Here is a 19,443-nt window from a genome sequence, read left to right as displayed (position 1 = left end):
AGGTTGGATTATAAACCTCATATATCTCTATAGTGACCTATTTAAAGGAGAAGGAAAGCTAACGAAGCAGTTTATTACCAATAGCTTAGCCACAATAGTGCAAGCTATAAACTATATTTATTCTGCAGAATGCTTTACTATAAAGCTCTAGAAGCTCTCTCTGGTTGTTTAGAATAGTAGCTGCCATATTAACTTGATGTGACATCACTTCCTGCCTGAGTCTCTCCCTGCTCACTCATGGCTCTGGGCTCAGATTAAAGCAGGGAGGGGAGGAGGAGAGAGGAGCAAACTGAGCATGCTCAAGCCCTGCCCTGGAGGTTTATGCTGCAAGATGGAAGCCTGATACAGAAGTACATGTGTACACTAGATCAACTGGCAGCTAGGCAGGTTAAAAAAAAGTTAAAAAGTTGAACTTGATGAACGTGTGTCTTTTTTCAACCTAACTTACTATGTTACACAATAGAAGGAAAGAAATGCTGTGTTTCTTTTGACAGAGGACTCAGGGCAGCATTACTTTGAGGGTTTACTGGTATATTTATATACCTTTCTGATAAAGCTTACTTAGTTTTAACCTTTCCTTCTCCTTTAACCTTCTTGTCAGTCTGGTTTCCCAGTTCTCCCATTTACAGGGGCGTTGATCACACATGAGATTAAGGACTTTGAACAGAAAGGCCAACACACCTCCAGCTTGGAGTCAATGTAATATTTTCTTCTCCATGCTGTTCTATGTGTTTAAAGAGAAACTTTTGGTAGATTAGGGGGGTGATCTTAAGAAGATAATTTCCCAGCCCCTTCAAATTCCCATGGTTCTTTGGATACAAACAAAAGCCAAGGGGGCAACTTGATGAAATTGGGTGAGGTGTAAAAGTTTTATCAATAGGCTTCAGCATATTTCTGTAGGACATAACCTTTATATAGTGATTGGGGGGGGCATGATCTGCCCATTCAAAATCCAAAAATGCACGAGACATTTAAAAAGAACTGGCTTCTTAAATAGAAGCATTTTTTATCCAAATATTTTGTTAAAGTTTTAAATATTTACTCATATATTGAGTGTCTGCATTGTAGTCCGAATTCACATTTCCATCCCTACACTGCAGCCTTCACTTCAAGTGCTCAAGTCGCCATAGATATATATGAGGATTCTTTCCATCCAGAAACAGCAGAGCGTGACTTAGTCTCAGTTACTCCACCAATAGTGTAGACTGTAGAGATCGAAATGTCCTGTGGCTGATTTTCCTATTTCTTAGTAAATGCGCGTTGGTGTGTCTCAGTTCAGGAGGAGTATAACACAGCATTTGATCCAGAGTTAATGCACTTATTTGCCCTTCATTTTTCAGTCTCTGATAAACACTGTTAAATCTTGTGTGAAGTTCAGCCTGAGATTTCAGCTTCTGCCCAGCGGAGGCCAACTGCACAAAGCAATAAGATTAATAGTCACATTAGATACACACATCAGCATCTGGCACTTTGACTCCCATGTCATGGCAAGGACAGGTTCAAGCAGTTTTTTAGCTGCTTAGGGATGCTGGGAGTTAAAACTACAGCCCTGTTTTAGGCTATGGGCTTGCTCTCAATCTGTGTATCTGAGAGAAGTGGATCTGCTCTGTGGCCCCTGCTCTATTTATCTGAGCTGCGGAGGAGGGGAGCGGTAGTCAGCCTGAAGATGCCTCTTTTCATGTATTAGGCCTGACCTCTGCTCACACGTGCACAGCGACAGGCATTTAACTATTCCAGACACTGCCATATTGGCGGCTTCTCTGTCTATTTCTTTCTGCCTGTAGAGAAAAGCTTGTGTATAACATAAGCCAAACATTCAGGTGCTCAGGTTTCAGGGGATCACAGATTTGATGCTTCACAGAAGTAAGAAGGAGACCAAAAAATTACTTTATGCTACATTGTATGCAATATAATTCTACCACTACAATAAAGGGGTTATTTACTAAACCTCAAATTTATCTGGTCAGCCTTTTTTTGGGCAAAAACTCAAATTTTTTGGTGGTAAAAAAAAAAACAAAAAAACTTTTTTGAGATTTATTATACCCAGATGCTGCAAAAAGCCTGAAACCAAAAATCTGCAATCTAAGACCTGCCGAGGTTATGTAAAAGTCAATGGGAGAGGCCCCTATCTCAATTTGAAGTTTTTGTATTCTGCGCTGGGTTTAGCCTTATAATCTGACATTTTCAGGGTTTTCCCGCAAAAACTCTTCAGGAAAAAAGCCAGAAAAATTCAAGCAGTTGGGGTTTGTGCTTGATTTTATTGAGTTTTTCTGAGATCCGATTAATTTGGGTTGTTTTATTAATAAACAAGGTCTAATTGAGCATGGGAGTTTGGTCGTGGTTTTTTTTTTTTTTTTAAATAAAATGAGATAAATTTGAAATTTTAATAAATAACCCCCTTAAGAGTATTGGGCTCAGCACAAGTTTTTATCTTCTTTTCCTTCTTCTTATTCTTCTATTCCCTTACCCCAGTCCCCTCCCCATGTCCCAGTCTTTCCCTATAATGGCAAAAAGTACCTAGTATTTACTACACACAGCCCATACTACAATGGTAACCAATAGTGACTGGCAGGGTGGAGATTCCATATCCTTATTATTGTATTAACCTGCACTCTTCCTGTACCAGGACTGTACCTGAATACCATGCAATCATTTCACATAAGCAGCTCAGTAGAGATAATCAGCCTGAACATTTATTTATATAAAAGGAGATCTGCTACTGCCAACTTCAGAGGAATGTGGGCCTGTCCCATTTCAACACATTTATCAAGCAGAGACAAGTTCCATTAAATGTTGTTTTTTTTTAATGATAATTGCTTTTAGTGTAAATTGAATAATCAGCTATGTTTTATTTATAATGATATAACTGATGGGGCTACTTTTTAAATATGCTATAGGTATGGGATCCATTATCCACAAAGCTCTCAATTATGGAAAGGAGATCTCCCATAGACTCCATTTTAATCAATAAATTAAAATTTTAAAAAATAATTTCCTTTTGCTCCATAGGAATAAAACATTGTTCTTGATCCAAACTAAAATATAATTAATTCTTATTGGAAGCAAAACCAGCCTATTGGGTTTATTTAAGATGAAGATCCAAATCTCAGAAAGAACCCTTATCTGGAAAACCGGTGGCATACCTGTATAGGTCTCCTTTAAGTTATCATCAAATATGTGCACAGATGTATATGATCAACTGCATCCTTACTGATCTCTCTACTTACAGGCAATACGTGACACATTTCGCCTATGGCATTATACAGGAAACCCGAGGAACAAACTAGTTGGCATTAAACATCACTGTTAGTAGCAGGACAGTTCCAGCCACCGTTGCTTGTGAACTATGTACCCATAAAGCAGATAATCACATGAAGCAATGACGATTTAAAGTGCAGATAACAAGATCCATTCACTTTTAGGCTGCCCGGCTATTGGCAGGGAATGTCCATTCCACAGTGGCCTTTGTCTCAGCTCAACACTAATATAATGGGTTTGAAACATTATCCAAAGTCAGAAGTACCCCAATACTCAGTTAGATAAGAAATTAGGCATACAATATACTCACCACCTCCTCAGAAAATTCAAGTTTCTTCACAAGTATAGAGCCTGTGGTTCCAGTTGCAGCTTCCAGAAAATGTAGAACATCTTCCATTGTACTAGTGTGCACCTTAATGAGAAGCTTGCATAGAACACAATGATCATGAAATCAGGGAACTCCCAAACTCTACTGCGGTAACAGAGTTTAACAGCGATCAAGGTACACAATAAGGGCAGAAACACATGCTCAGATTCGGAGAGATTAGCGACAAATCTCCTCTCCTTCGGGCGACTAAACTCCCCCCGAACTGCCTCCTGTCGGCTAGAATGTAAATCACCGGCGGGATGGCACTCGGAGCGCTTTGCTTTCCAAAGTCACCCGTAGTTCTCTCGGGAGGCAACTTAAGAAAACGAAGCACATCGATCGCCATCCATCCCGCCGGCAACTAAATATCCCCGAATCTGAGTGTGTGTCTCTGCCCCTAGAGAAATGCCTGGCACTGGATGCAGATTATTTCATAAACTATGAGGTATGAGATACAACACCTGGAAACTCAGCTATAGAGATGTGTAACAAACTACCAAAGCTATTCTCCCAGTGTAATGTTTAAATAACTGTCCTTGTCTTTTTGTAATATTGTCTTTATTCGTTTTTCCAACATATACAACAGTTTGCAGATGCTGTATACGTCTGTTTAATGATGCTTATTCCCTTTACCACTACAATAAGCAAATGCTTAAAGGGGTGGATCACATTTAAGTTGATTTTTAGTATAGTGTTATAGAATGGCTAATTGAAGCAACTTTGCAATTCGTCCTTTATTTTTTTTATTTTTTATTTTTTTTAATTATTTGCCTTCTTCATCTACTGACTTTTCAGTTTTCAAATGGGGGTCACTGACCCCATCTAAAAACAAGTGCTCTTTAAGGCTACAAATGTACTTTTATTGCTACTTTTTATTATTCATCTTTCTATGCATCTATGCAGGCCCTTTCCTATTCATTTTTCAGTCTCCTATTCAAATCAATGCATGGTTGCTAGGGTAATTTGGACCCCAGCAACCAGATTGCTAAAACTGCAGGCTGGAGAGCTGCTGAATAAAAAGCTAAATAATTCAAACACCACAAATAATTAAAATCCTCTTTTAAATCCATGAGGGAGACAAAATAATTGTAGTGTGTTTATGCTTATATAATTTATAGATTTGGTGTAATGTTCCATATTCAACAAAGACCCCTTTTCCATAAATCCCATATAACAGATATAATATACATTTACATGAACGTTTTTTTTTTTCACTAAAACACAAATTGATCTCATTGCTTCAACAGAAAAAGCCAGACCAAATCCCCATCCCTGCCATAAATAGAGCAAAAACCCGAATTGTATTATTGCTTTGACATTTTCTCCTGAATCGCTCAATTTTTCTGTGTCTTTTCCCAAAAACCAAGAATTTAGATTATCTGCCTAAACCCAGTGCAGACCACAATATTGTGCAATTGGTATAGGGATATCTCCCATTAACTAATACATAACCTGGACAGGTCTGGGATGGCGGATTTTTGGATTTGGGATTTATGCAGCATCGGAGGAAAATAAAGCTTGATAAATTCTAGGTTTTTTTTTCTCTGGAGTTTTTGCTCCAAAAAGCCGGACCAGATAAATTCGAGGTTTAGTAAATAACCCCCAAAGTCTTGTCTCCTCAAACAAAAGAAAATGATTTCTTGTTGGAAGAGAAGAACTATAAGTACAGAACAGAGAGTTTCATATGTAGAATCCCCTCGTAAATGACTGACACCTTACACATAGATTTTTATTTATAAAAAGATATTTCTTTTTGTTGGTCATTTGACCTATGAGCTGAATGTTGTATGTGTATCTATCTATCTATCTATCTCTATCTCTATCTCTATATATATATATATATATATATATATATATATATATATATATATATATATGTATGAGAGAACACCACAGCTTTATTATAATCAGCTTGAAAATGGAACGAAAATGTTCTAAAAGCTATGATTATATTAGTTAGCCAATAAGAGTATCACCTTTATACCACTTTTTTTTTTTTTATTTCAAAAGGGTTGCCCTGTAACATTTTTACTGGCTAACACGGTACAACAACTTTACCTGCAATACGAACCCATATAGAAATTATGTTGCAGCACCTCTAATATAAGGAGTGTCTAAATATGCAAGCAAGCCCCCAACGTACATTTTTGCAGCATTCCTTTGTATACTTACAAGTAAATTATTACACAGTTTGGTATCAGTATTCATGATTTTAGAATAAATTGTCCTGGCTCTCTGAAATTCATTCTGAGGAATAAAAAAAAATGTAAGAGACTAGATAATCAAACTGAACTGTAAGAATCAGAATCAGCAATAAATCAGTTTGGACATTTCTTATTTAAACACCAAAACACAAATGACAATATAATGCACTGGTGAAAGCTGTGTGTTTGCTATAGAAATACTACTATAGTTTATAAACAACCTGTTGTGTAGCCATGTGGGCAGCTGTTCAAGCACAGGATACACAGTAGATCGCAGAGAAGCTCTGAAGAATCCCACTGTATACTACAGACGTTCTCTGTTATCTACTGTTTATCCTGTGCCTTTTCTCCTTTTTCAGCATTGAATGTCTGCCCCCATTGCTACACAGCAGTTCGTTAATATAAACTATAGTGGAGTTCCTGAAGCAAACACACCAGTTTTGCCAAAGCAGCGTAGCAGAACGTGATATTTTCATTATTTTAAACCATTTTAACTGTTCCTTTAAATGAATAAATGTCTTACCCAGTATAGAATAACACTACCTGCATCATGTATAAATGGTAAGGAAACCTTTCTAATAGATATAAATGGGTATATGGAATATTAATGGGCGGTTGTCTTTGATCGGGATAATAATATTATGCAAAGTATAAATGACCAATCCTGAACCAACCTGTTTTAAGGCAAAAGCCGCAGCAAAGCAGGCCGCTTGCTTTGGGAGCAGATCTCCCGTCATCTCGATTTCTTCTAGGAGAGTTGTACAGATTTTACAGGAATTGGGGTTGTTCTGAAAAAGAAATTTGATAGAAAACCTCAAAAGACCAGCACATATATATATATATATTTTTTTTTCTCAGGGATGCACCGAATCCAGGAATCGGTTTGGAATTCAGCATTTTTCAGCAGGAGTCGGACAGAATCCTTTTGTCTGGCCGAACCGAATATGAAAATTAGGAGTGGGAAGGGAAATTACGTAATTTTTTGTCACAAAACAAGGAAGCAAAAAAATGTTTTTTCCACTTTTTCCCTTCCATAATTTGCATATGCAAATTAGGATTCGGGTTCAGTTCAGTATTTTGCCGAATCTTTCATGAAGGATTTGGCTGAATCCCAAATAGTGGGAATTTATATGCATGTGCAGTAGAGTAAAATCTTAATTGGAGAGTAAAACTTTCCAAACTTATTGTACGGTACATGTGCACTACACAGAGCAGCTGCAATGGGTTTCTGGACAAGAGACAAGACAGTGTTTAGTCATGCAGTAGAAAAGTACTCCAGGCTGGTGAGTGAAGAGATGTGTGGGGTCTGAGGTTAGCCATTATAAGCACTACAGTGGACATAACTATAAAGAATATTCAAAGAAAGCAGAAAACATGGTTATTTTACTTTCCACATCACTTTATTTATCCGAGTATTATTATATGCTTAACAAGGCAAAGAAAGCATAAAAGGTATTAAGCTTTACTCACCAGCTTGTAACATACAGCAAATGCCAAAATGTAGGTATCTTTGCTAAACCTCACCCTCTGATTTCGCATTTCCACTAACACTTCCACCGCTCCTGAATGAAAACACCACAAAACAAATCACATATACATATATATATATATATATATACTCAACGTTTCGGCTCGACCGCTGGAGCCGCCTTCAGCGGTCGAGCCGAAACGTTGAGTAATAAAAGTTTTTCTTTTTTTTAAAGACCCGTTGGTGCGGTTTTTCTTTCTTGTTTATTACTATTGACACATGTAACCAGCACACAGGCATTGCTTTTTTGGTTGTCCGTGTGCACTGTGTCCAAATTTGCTATATATCTATATCTATATCTATATCTATATCTATATCTATATATATATATATAGCAAATATATATATATATATATATATATATATATATATATTTATTTTTTATTTTTTTATTTACAAAGATGGCTTGGCATTGAAAAAGAAATGTTGATAAAGTTTTATAAAGCATGTTTCCCAGGAAAGCATCTCAAGTTTGTTGCTATGGTCAGTGACCCTTACAAGAAAGCAGTGACCAAATGCTTGCAAGTGATTGCCATACAAGTGAATGGTCTGTAAATTTGAGATTTTATTCCCTGCCCATAGAGCCACTAACTTCTTCAAGAGACCAAATGCTTCCCATCATCCTGCGTGCCACTACTGCCCTTAGTGTCCAGCATAACCAAATTCAAACTCAAAGAAGCAGATTTATAAAAGTTAAAATTTTGAAATCATGCAAGTTAGTTTTTTTTTTTTTAGCTCTAATGAATTAGATTATACGCGAAATTCGATTGTGGGGGGGTTGTTTAGGTGACAGGTTTTCGGGGGTGAAGTCAAATGTGAATTCTTAAAGGGCCAGAGTTTGATTAATCTCAAAAATCGAATTCAAATTTTTTTTTTTTAAAAAAAATTGATTCGAGTTAGGATAATTCACTAGTCGAATTTAACAGTTTAGAGACCATAAAAAAAACTGTAATTAGATTTTTCAATTTTGACCCTTAATAAATCTGCCCTTCAATGTAGTAGGATTTAAACTGCTGGAAAAAGGAAGGCAAGCTGTATATGTTCCCAGACATGGCAGACACAGCCTCATGGCACCCCATCCTAATGGAATTTAGTGGTGAGCACAACTTTCCCTATTTTGCTATAAAGCGTATATGATGCATTATGCCGCTTCAGCTCAAATAAGAATAAGTAAATCAGGTCTGTATTAGGCCACATCTGTATAAAACAGAAGATTTTAAATCCAGTATCTGACTTGGTTCTTCCCATGCATTTCTTCTTGTATTGAAACAGTTTGGAAGGTCCTGGCAGCTACACTGCCTTCATGTGGAAACAATAAGTAATACATTTTCTCTTTTATTTTTTCCGACGTCAAATAAAATAATTCTCACGGAGATCTAGGGTACTTAGTAACCAATAGAAAAACTAGTCGAAATGTGAACACTCTTGACTTTTCCCACTTCACCTAATTGTAATTTTTTTTCCTAAGAGAACTAGAAAAAACATCTATTAATTGAATATCTTAGTTACAGTTTTAGCATTATTTGCTTGGCAACGAATATCTGAAAACAAAAAAAAAATACACAGGATTTCAGAAACATATACATTACTACAATCAGGGGTGCAAATTTCTAAGTTTTTTCAGGCCTGCCCACATTAAAGTCACGGGTCACCCAGAATCGTCCCTTGAGCTGGATTGTTCCTGACACTGCCTTATGGGGCTCTTTAATAATATGGGTTTATGCCTTTAAAGTAGGCTATAGAAATGTTCTCTTGCCTGACAATGCTACAGCAGCATAAGGTCAATACAAGACACTGATGCACGGATTTGGGAGCCATGTTTATTTTTCCCCAAAAGAGGGTATATTATATATATCCCACGTAGTCAATATACTCCTTCCTTAAGGTGGCTATACACTGGACAACCCCTCAAAATGTCTATTGGATAAGGCTAAGGTCCAAAACAATTAAATTTCCATGAATGTGGGCAGCCAGATACAAGGAGAACTACAAATGAAATTTTCAGTTTCGACAGATCAAGTGCAATCTGATAGGATGCAGGAGGGTATGTGGAAACTAAATATTGAGCTGGGATGTATGCCCAGTCAGGCAGTATGGTGGAAGTCAGCCACTGCCTAACCAAATCAGAGGATGTATAGGCAACTTTAGAATGTGGAGTGGCTGGGCTTCTCATGAGACCCTGGTATAGGTACACTGGACTGAGAGTGACTCTTCTTCTTCAAAACACTACAGGAGTGTTTTGTGGGGTTATACCAAAAAACTAGGGGAGACCAGCAGTGGCTACATGGACTCTCAACTAGCACATGACCCCTGATCCCCAGTCCCTGTGATTTATATCACATGCACTAGTGCAGGGGTGGCAGGGGATGGGCCCTGCATGTATGGGTGCCTCAGGGGCCTGGGTAATCAATATTGATGCCCATGAGAGTATGTCTGGGAAACTTTTTCTTAGAAAATATTACAGCTGTAGGGGTAGAATGAGGGTTGTGAGCCAGGTCCAACCATACAAGGGATGTCTTAAAGCATGTTACTGAAGCATTGTAGGGGTGGCAGCACACCAGTGATTTCCAGCAGTCACCAAGAAATGGCAAAATGTGAGCTCCTCAATGCTATAGTAACCCAATATTTCTATGGTAAGGTACAACACAACTGGCAAAACTACAGTGAGGTATGCATCAGACTTCATTTGCAGCAGTTGCAGTAAACACCAAACTACACATGTCGATAGATGGATTGACAGATGGATCTGATGCATCTCTTTTGGCTTGCTGAGGCTGCTGGGTAATCTAATATCTGTGAGATGGCTATGCTGACATCATTATGCAGAAGATCACTACAAGTGCAGCAGGGAATGCAGTATAAAAAAATCAATAAAAAGCAAAATTACACTACAAATAGAATACCATCATCAATTTAAGACATTGAGCGGAATATGAGCTACTAACACTTTCCCTGGATGAAAGAACAGACTGTACTTGAATATATATATATATAATGCACTGATTTCATTTCTGATTCAGAGAGCCACAGATCACTCCAGCCAGAGTCATAAAGAGGCTTAAAGCAGTTTATTACTAGATCAAGCAATGCTGATAGAACTTTCCTGTAGCTAAAAATCCTCATATATTTTTCCCTCTGGTGAATGCACCCACTTAGCAAATCTATCAAGGAGCTGTCGGTCATGAGAAGCAGTTACTACTGTAGTTACTCTGGTCATTAAGGGCAAAGGCACAGGGTGAGTCGGTGTGTTCCAAAGTTACAGAAAACACCCACATTGACTTGTGCAATGTGCAAGTGCTTTTTAATGGATTTACATGCAACTTTTTAGGGGGAAATATTGGAGCTCTGAAATTTTCTTGTGCCATTGTCTGAAAAGGGAAACAAATCTAGTGAATGTGTAATAAACCGGTCTTCATTCTTTTTCTTACAGATGTTTCTATTTTTAAAGGGGTGTTTTCACCTTTAAGGGTAAGACTCCACGGGCGATTTCGGCGCAATCCGGCGCGCTGTGCAAAAACGCAGGCGTCACGTCGGATGAGACGCCGCATCTGCATCCGACAGTTGTGTCGCGTCGGATCAACACTGCGACTTCATCCGACATTTCCATAGCTTACCTTATTTCTGTCGCAACTGACGTGACATCTGCGTTTTTGTGCAGCGCGTTGGATCACGCCGAAATCGCCGTCGAGTCCTACCCTACGTTAACTTTCAGTTTGTTATAGAATGGCCAATTCTAAGTAACTTTTCAATTGGTCTTCAATTATTTGCCTTCGTCTTCTGACTCTTTTCAGCTTTCAAATGGGGGGTCACTGACCCCATCTAAAAACAAATGCTCTGTAAGGCTACACATTTATTGTAATTGCTACTTTTTATTACTCGTCTATTCAGGCCTCTCCTATTCATATTCCAGTGTCTAATTCAAATCAATGCATGGTTGCTAGGGGAATTTGAACCCTGGCAACCAGACTGCTGAAACCGCAAACTCCAATAAATCAGCAATGTGCAAGTGTTACTTACTACCAGAATGGTTACTGCAATCTCCCCAATAGCCATTAAACACATAATGAAACAAAATAAATGAAACCTATTTGTGTAAAAGAATAATTAAGCATCCACTAGTTTGGTTACATGTTTATATCAATGCCAGTTCCCCTTTATAGACTAATCCTAGTCTTTTCAAGCAAGCACAAGTAGTTTGTAATGGTGCTTATTAAAAGCAACCAACTTCTACAGCTACATAGAAATCATTAAAGATGTCTAGCAGCAGCAGTATTATTAAAGCGTAAAGCATAGAAAGAATTGCATAGACACTCCTCAGGTATTTTATTCTGCGTGGGTGGATGATTTTTGTGACTTCTTTGTGAGCCACAGAAGTCACATACTGTCATGTTTTGACAGTATGTGACGGTCACTTTATGTTATGAAGGGCACATTCTGAAATCAAATCTATATTGTGAATAAAGTACCCCCTCTTGTAAATTATAAGGATATTATAAGTTACCGAGGAGTTTCATGACCATATAAAAACTCGAGGCCGAAGGCCAAGTGTTTTTATACAGGTCATGGAACTCCGAGGTAACTTCTAATATCCTCATATTTTGCAAAAGTGGGTACATTATTTATTATAATACACAAGTTCAGTGAGTCATGTGACAGAAATGACATCACTCCTCACTGTTTATAACTGATGGCATCAGTATTCACTGCTTATAAGGATATAATTTACAAGATATTCACGGCTTTTGTGTATTATATAGTAAAGAAATAAAAAACATTTTTGAAAAAAAAGGCTGCAAGGCTGGGCACCAGTGACTCTTATCTGTAGCAAAGGACTGCAGGGATCAAGTGCATGAGACACGGCAGTAGAAAACACACTTCCCAATTACTGAAACAATTCAAATAAAAATGTAACCTCTGTATGTAAACTTCATACTCACTTTCATACTGGCCTTTAGTGAAGAGCATGTCCATCAATATATTAAAGGAGGTGCAGTCAGAAAAGAAACCACGTAGAGTCTAGAATGAATATATAGAACAAAGATGGCAATCGTATCATTTATTACAGAAAGCAGGCGAACATTACAAATAATATACAGTATGGTTCAGTTAGCTTCTCCATCTTTGCCTTTGCAATACTGCCTTGTAGGAATGTGAAAGCTAATATCGCAACACCTTGGAAGCTGTTTTATAACTCTCACCTTTACAATCCATCCTAAAAGCATGAATGTATTATCTTCCTTTTTTCTAAAGACATGCTCCCAAAATCTTTCTGGCTCCTCGTGAGCCACTGCATCATATGTAAAATCCTTCTAACAACCTTCAAAGTGCCTCACTAGCTTGCGTCTCCATACATACACCTCAGCTCTGGTTTGTGGAAACCACTGGTTATTTATTTACTGTTTCAGAGTCTCTATTTCTGATCCTTTCTCAAGGTGACGGAGTAACCCTTATCTAAAGGAAGAACATGAATGAATTCAATAATATTTAAATATTTATCAAATAGCTTGCAGTACTGCCGGTGGTAGACCACACAGAATACAGAGATATCTTTCCTGCCAATTAGCAAGTGAGCTTTGAACTGATGAAATGAGTTATAGTGAGTATAATGCTTTTTAATAACCTGCTGTGCCTTTTACCTGGTCTTTTAAAAGGTCAAGGGCAATATCTTCAAGATCAAGTTCATAACACAGTCGAAGAAAAACAGGTCCAAATCGGAATTCGCCAAACATTACATTTTTATTTTCTGCATGGTACCTGAATTAGGAAGCAAAGGGTTCAGTAAGGTCAAACCTAATTCTTGACATAGAAAAGCATTCCAAAAGTGTATCACTTAATCAACTATGTTGAACTTAGGGGCACATTTACTAAGCTCGAGTGAAGGATTCGAAGTTAAAAAACTTCGAATTTCAAAGTTTTTTTTGTCTACTTCGACCTTCGACTACGACTTTGAATCGTCGTAGTTGAATAGTCAAACTAAAAATCGTTCGACTATTCGATAGTTGAAGTACTGTCTCTATAAAAAAAACTTCGACAACCTACTTCGGCACTTAAAACTTACCGAGCATCAACGTTAGCCTATGGGGACCTTCCCCATAAGCTTTCTATGATCGAAGGAAAATCCTTCGATCGATGGATTAAAATCCTTCAATTCGAAGGTGATTTGTCTCTAACTGTGTAAATATTCCTTCCAAAGCTATCTAGCTTTCAGTGCACATTTTAGAACAAGGGGGCAAATGCAACATACAGTTGGTCTCTTCATACATCAGCTAAAAATAACATTAGCGATTGGTGTGGACACTCACAAAAATACTCCATTGGCAAGCAGTGGTGACCTTACCTATATATAACCCTCTTTGCAAATTCCACATCAGGCTGAGTGCTACATAGGTGAAGTAGTGTTTTTAGCTCATCTCGTAGGATGATTCCATTTCGCTGTAGCTTTTCTTCTATCATTTGAAAATACAGATCTGGAAAAAAAAATTCCACAATGGAATTAAAATGGAGTTAAATGGGACAATATCCATAAAGAGTAGCCTGCACTTCCACCTAGCGACCCAAACAAAATTCGGCTAGGGAAAAGAAAGGACAACGTGTGACTGCAATGGAGGAAAGAAAACGAGAAGGCACATTAAATCTGCAGCTAAAGAAGATGGCAAGAGAATTTTTATCGTGTGAAAGAAATTTTTAGAGAGATTGCTTAAAGGAGAACTAAATCTTAACTAAAGAAGTAGGCTAGAAATGTTATACATTATGTTTTGGGTTTCTGTACCAGCCCAAGGCAACCACAGCCCTTTAGCAGTACAGATCTGTGTCTCCAAAGATGCCCCATTAGCTCCCCAACTTCTTTCTGCTGATTCACTGCACATGCTCTGTGCTGCCGCCACTTACTGAGCTTAGGGACCCACTCACAATATACAGTACACATAGACCATAAAATTCACAATATAAGGCTGAATAGTAATTAATACATGGCAGCTTATGGCAACTAGCATCAGAATTTAATAATCAGTCTTGTAGCATCATCTTATATTACAGACAAACCTCATTTTCTGCTTAATAATTAGTGACAACCCCTAAGCTTAGCTTCTCAACAGCTGCTCAGAGCCCACTGAGCATGCGAGTGTCACAGACACTTTGCAAGATGGTGACCCCCTGTGACAAGTTAAAAGTCCTGGATCATTTCTGCTATTAAGAAGCTAAATCTTTAGGCTCTTGCAAAAAGTGCAGTATATAAAATACGGCATTTTTAGCCACATTAATTTTTAGGCTTTAGTTCTCCTTTAAGTAAAAAACATGATCTATTGTAGTTAGTGACTGTAGTGAAAGAGAAGATGAAAAACATAGTGGCGCTGTGAATGATGTGTAATCCCTGTAAAGCACTATGGAAGTTATTTATTAAAGGTTGAAATGCGAAAATCTCGAAAAATGTACGTTTTTTCCACTAGAAAACTCAAATTTTTGGAGGAAAAGAAAACTTGATTTTCGAGATTTATTATACTGTGATGCTGCAAAAAGCCAGAATCTGAAAATCTGCCATCTCAGATTTGTCGATGTCCTGTATAAGTCAATTGGAGAGGCACCTATCACAGTTTGAAGTTACCGTATATACTCGAGTATAAGCCGACCCGAGTATAAGCCGAGGTACCCAATTTTACCTACGAAAACTGGGAAAACTTATTGACTCTAGTATAAGCCTAGACACAACTACAGCCCAGTCTCCCAGCAACGCACATTCTGCCAAAGCGAACCCCCCAGCGATCAACCGGACTTCTTTGCAAAGTTGATGGTGACAGAGAATTGCCAAACGGATTACTGACAGAGAATTGCCAAACAGATTACTGTGTGCATTGTCCCACTACCATGTGCAGAGGGTGCTATTTGATATTGCCATAACTGTTAATCTTTTGTATAACCAACAGGGGGCGCTGTGTGATATTGCCATCACTGTTATTCTTTCATATAACCAACAGAGGGCGCTGTGTGATATTGCAGTCACTGTTAATCTTTCATATAACCAACAGAGGGCGCACTGTTATTCTTCCATATAACCAACAGATGGCGCTGTGTGATATTGCAGTCACTGTTATTCTTTCATATAACCAACAGAGGGCGCACTGTTAATCTTTCATATAACCAACAGAGGGTGCTGTGTGATATTGCAGTCACTGTTATTCTTTAATATAACCAACAGAGGGCGCACTGTTATTCTTTCATACAACCAACAGATGGCGCTGTGTGATATTGCAGTCACTGTTAATCTTTCATATAACCAACAGAGGGCGCACTGTTATTCTATCATACAACCAACAGATGGCGCTGTGTGATATTGCAGTCACTGTTATTCTTTCATATAACCAACAGATGGCGCTGTGTGATATTGCAGTCACTGTTATTCTTTCATATAACCAACAGAGGGCGCACTGTTATTCTTTCATATAACCAAAAGAGGGCATTGTGGGATATTGCAGTCTCTCCCCAAGTGTACTGTTGGTATAGGAATGATTAAAAGTGACTGCAATCTCAGCTACGCAGGTTGGGTACTGCTGACCCTAGTATAAGCCGAGGTAGACTTTTTTCAGCACATTTTGGATGCTGAAAAACTCGGCTTATACTCGGGTATATACGGTAATCTCCGCTGGGTTTAGACCGAAAAAACTACTTTTTCAGGGTTTCCGGGAAAAAACTTGAGCGATCCGATTATATAGAGTTAATTTATTAATAAATTACTATTATTAATAAATAAGGCAAAATCAGGCATGGGTGATTGGTTTTTTTATTGGGACACGGAGATAAATTTGGATTTTAGTAAATAACCCCCTATGATATATAATAATGAATGTTATATAAATAAAATAATGCCGATGCCAGCTACTGGGGTGTGCAGCCATATCTTTGCGCGTATGTTTTAATCCAGTTAGTTTAGTATAATAAGGAGCACATTTGAGAACAATTGCAAAAAAATGAATGATGTTTAATCAAAGACCAATGTCTTGCAGCAGGATTTATGACAAAATGCCAAGGTCTTGAACGCCAAGCCACAGCCACCATTAACTACAGACAGTGCCATTACCTTTTTTCCCATAAATCTGATATAAAGTAGCCAGTTTCTTCTTTTGAAATTCATGAAGTTTCAAGATATCGTCAGTTAACAGGTAACGCTTAGCTGAAACGAGGACAGAACGAATTATTTTGAATTCATATTAATACAAGAACGGATAAAAACAACCGGTTGTTTGTTTTATTATCAGGGCACACTTATTTTCTGTGAAGTGATCATGGAGGTGTCCATTTAACCCACAAATATGATTAATACATTTCCCATGCAAAGTCTACTTGAAGACGCTGGTTTGAGGCATAGGATCCCGGAAGTGGCAGCACAGCAACAGTACCACCTAAAAGTCATTTGCGGTGCCTAGTACTATCCCACCAGCAGCCTTTTACCTTCCCTGTTGTTGGACTCAGGTGGGGATGGTCAATATAGTGTCGAAATCACTATTGCACTCACCTACACAAAGATAGTTGAACTTATTAAAAATACCGGTGGGTGGATTTTTGTTGCCCCTGTTAAAATCCATCCTGAGGCAATGTTCTCACATTGCCTCGTTGCAGAAGAACCCCTGTCATATAATATTCACAGTCCTTTATATAAGAGAGAATCTGGACACACATCATTCATCTTAAATATGCTAAAGCCAACCATACACTGGCCAAGCAGGTTTGTATCTCCCCAATTGGCCTGCGGGCTGAATGAATGTGGATATCAGTCGAGATTGTGAGGCCACAATACCCACTTGACAAATTGTTCATGGTAAGGGTAAAGTTATTGCTGCTGTGTTCTCTCTTTAAAGGGCAAGTTAAGCACAAAAAAAGCCTAATAAAAGAAAACATAATTCGAAGCAACTTTCCAATATAAATCTATTAAAAATGTTCAGCGCTTTTGAAGTTATTTGTAAACACAATTTCCATTGAAAGCATTGATACTACTTTTTAAACAATGTTGCAAAAGTCTTGTTTCCCAGCAATGAAAGGTCTGTTAATCAGCTGCCTTGTCTTACATTGTATCAACAGCCTGAGCCACCAGGACAGAGAACAGAAAGGGACAGACGCTGCTTTCAATAGCAATACATATACAAATAATTTAAACACCATACAAAAATATTAATGATTATGTTAATATTGCAAAGTTGCTTAGAATTGTGTCTTTTATTAGGTAATAATTTTTTTTTATTTTTTTTCGGGTTGACATTACTTTTAAAACAGGATACATTTAAAACCTGCATGGTTAATTCGCAAAAAATGTGGCTACAGACTGCGTGCAACAAAAAGGGGCCCATTTAGGGTGGTGGCAGACGTGCTGATTCCAGCGATTCCCAGCGACAAATCTCCTCTTCTTCGGGTGACTAATCTCCCCGAAATACCCTCCCGCTGGCAAGAATGTGAATTGCAGACGGGATAGCACTTGGATCGCTTTGGTTTCCGAAGTCGCCTCCCGAGGAAACTTCGGCGACTTCGGAAAACTGAAGCGATCAGAGTTACCATCCCACCGGCAATTCGCATTCTTGTCGGCGGTATGGCACTGGGATCGCTTTGGTTTCTGAAGTCACCCGAAGGTGCCTCCCGAGGAAACTTCGTGCGACTTCGGAGATCAGAGTACCATTCCGCCAGCAATTTTTGCTGATGGGAAGGCATTTCGAGGAGATTAGTCGCCTGAAGATGAGGAGATTTGTCTCTGGGCAACTAATCGAACCAGAATCGCCACATCTGCCACCACCCTAATCATATTGTGTAAAAGCAGCACCAGTTATGCTGCCCATAGCAACCAATCAGCAATTAGATTTCAACAGTCACCTACAAGTTAGAAAATAAAAACAAAGATATGATTGGTTGTTACAGACAACATCACTGGTGATATATGCCTCCAATGTTTTACACTGCATGATAAATAGGCCCCTAAGTGGAATCCCAACTGTCAGCACACATTTACTTCTGACGACAATTTTTTTTATTTTAATATTACTAACTGCATTCTGCCCAAGTAGCCCCATGGCCAATTATAAAGAAGCCTTTACCAATCACTGTTTGGATGATAAAGCAGTATGCAGGTTACTGAATGACATATTCCAGACTGTCCCACATATTGAGGTGCTTAAATGCTCATGACACAAGTGCCATTTTCTCCACTGGCACCAGCTGTGCCGCCTCCACTATGTGCCCTGTCAGGTGAGTTTCAATAACAATCAATAAAAGAGATAACAAATAATAAGCAGTGGCTCGGCTCAAGTATTTTTTCCACCTAAAAAAAAAAACACTGCATGAGTATTAGAAACAAAAAAAAAGTGTGAAAATACCCCAAATTTCACAACTTTAATACAGTCACACTACATGGATGTTTTATTTGTGTGATATAATGCCAAAATTGAACAAGAAAGTTTACAATTCTGGAATAAAAGTGAAATGTACAAACTTGCACCTGCGAGGCCTGTCCCACCAGACGTTCTCTGCCCCCTGAATTTGTCCCATAGACTTCAATGGGTTGTACCAATGAGAGAGTGTTATTTTGGGGTTCATTTAGCAGTGAGGCGCCATTATAAATACACCCATTAGCTCTCCCTACATGATTACAATGGTAAATATGCCCGGCATTAATGAAAGTGTAAGAAGAACAACAATAGGAGGTTTATAAATACACTGCTTTTGTACAAAGCTTCACAGACCGGCGCTTGGAAGCCGTGGCCCCTCAGTTGGAGAGTGACAGTCCCGTTACCTCACGGTGGCTCATTACCTTGGTGGCTGCAGCACGGACCCGACTGGGCCACAGCTCGGAGTAACGACCGACCACCATTCTCCCAAAGACACCGCTGGGCAGTCCAGGACCCCAGCACCGCCATTCTGTCCCCTGACCGCACCAACTGCGGAAGGGTAATACCGATTCCGGGCTTAGCGATTTTATTGGCAGCCTTTGAGCATATATAGCACTCAGCTCGTCTAGTGAATAAATAATCACTATCCTGATCGCTTATTAAAAGTTAGAGAAGTTAGCTTCCAGCGGCCTACCACGCGTAGATCCACCCATTCTCTTTGCTTCC

General features: G+C 38.6%; 1 protein-coding gene across 2 annotated transcripts; it reads right to left on the bottom strand.

The window, feature by feature from the left end:
* Nucleotides 1-970: 970 nt before the first annotated feature.
* On the bottom strand, nucleotides 971-19,438 carry ptcd2.L (pentatricopeptide repeat domain 2 L homeolog). Of its 2 annotated transcripts, none has more exon segments than NM_001097665.1 (10): nucleotides 971-1,412; nucleotides 3,569-3,682; nucleotides 5,798-5,872; nucleotides 6,504-6,617; nucleotides 7,300-7,391; nucleotides 12,295-12,373; nucleotides 12,994-13,111; nucleotides 13,695-13,824; nucleotides 16,428-16,520; nucleotides 19,140-19,438. In NM_001097665.1, coding segments are annotated over 10 exon segments (1,149 nt in total). In that variant the 5' UTR covers nucleotides 19,246-19,438; the 3' UTR covers nucleotides 971-1,184.
* Nucleotides 19,439-19,443: the final 5 nt, after the last annotated feature.

This window comes from Xenopus laevis, chromosome 1L, assembly GCF_017654675.1.
Source record: "Xenopus laevis strain J_2021 chromosome 1L, Xenopus_laevis_v10.1, whole genome shotgun sequence".
NCBI lineage: Eukaryota > Metazoa > Chordata > Amphibia > Anura > Pipidae > Xenopus > Xenopus laevis.
This window is presented reverse-complemented; position numbering and strand designations above follow the sequence as displayed.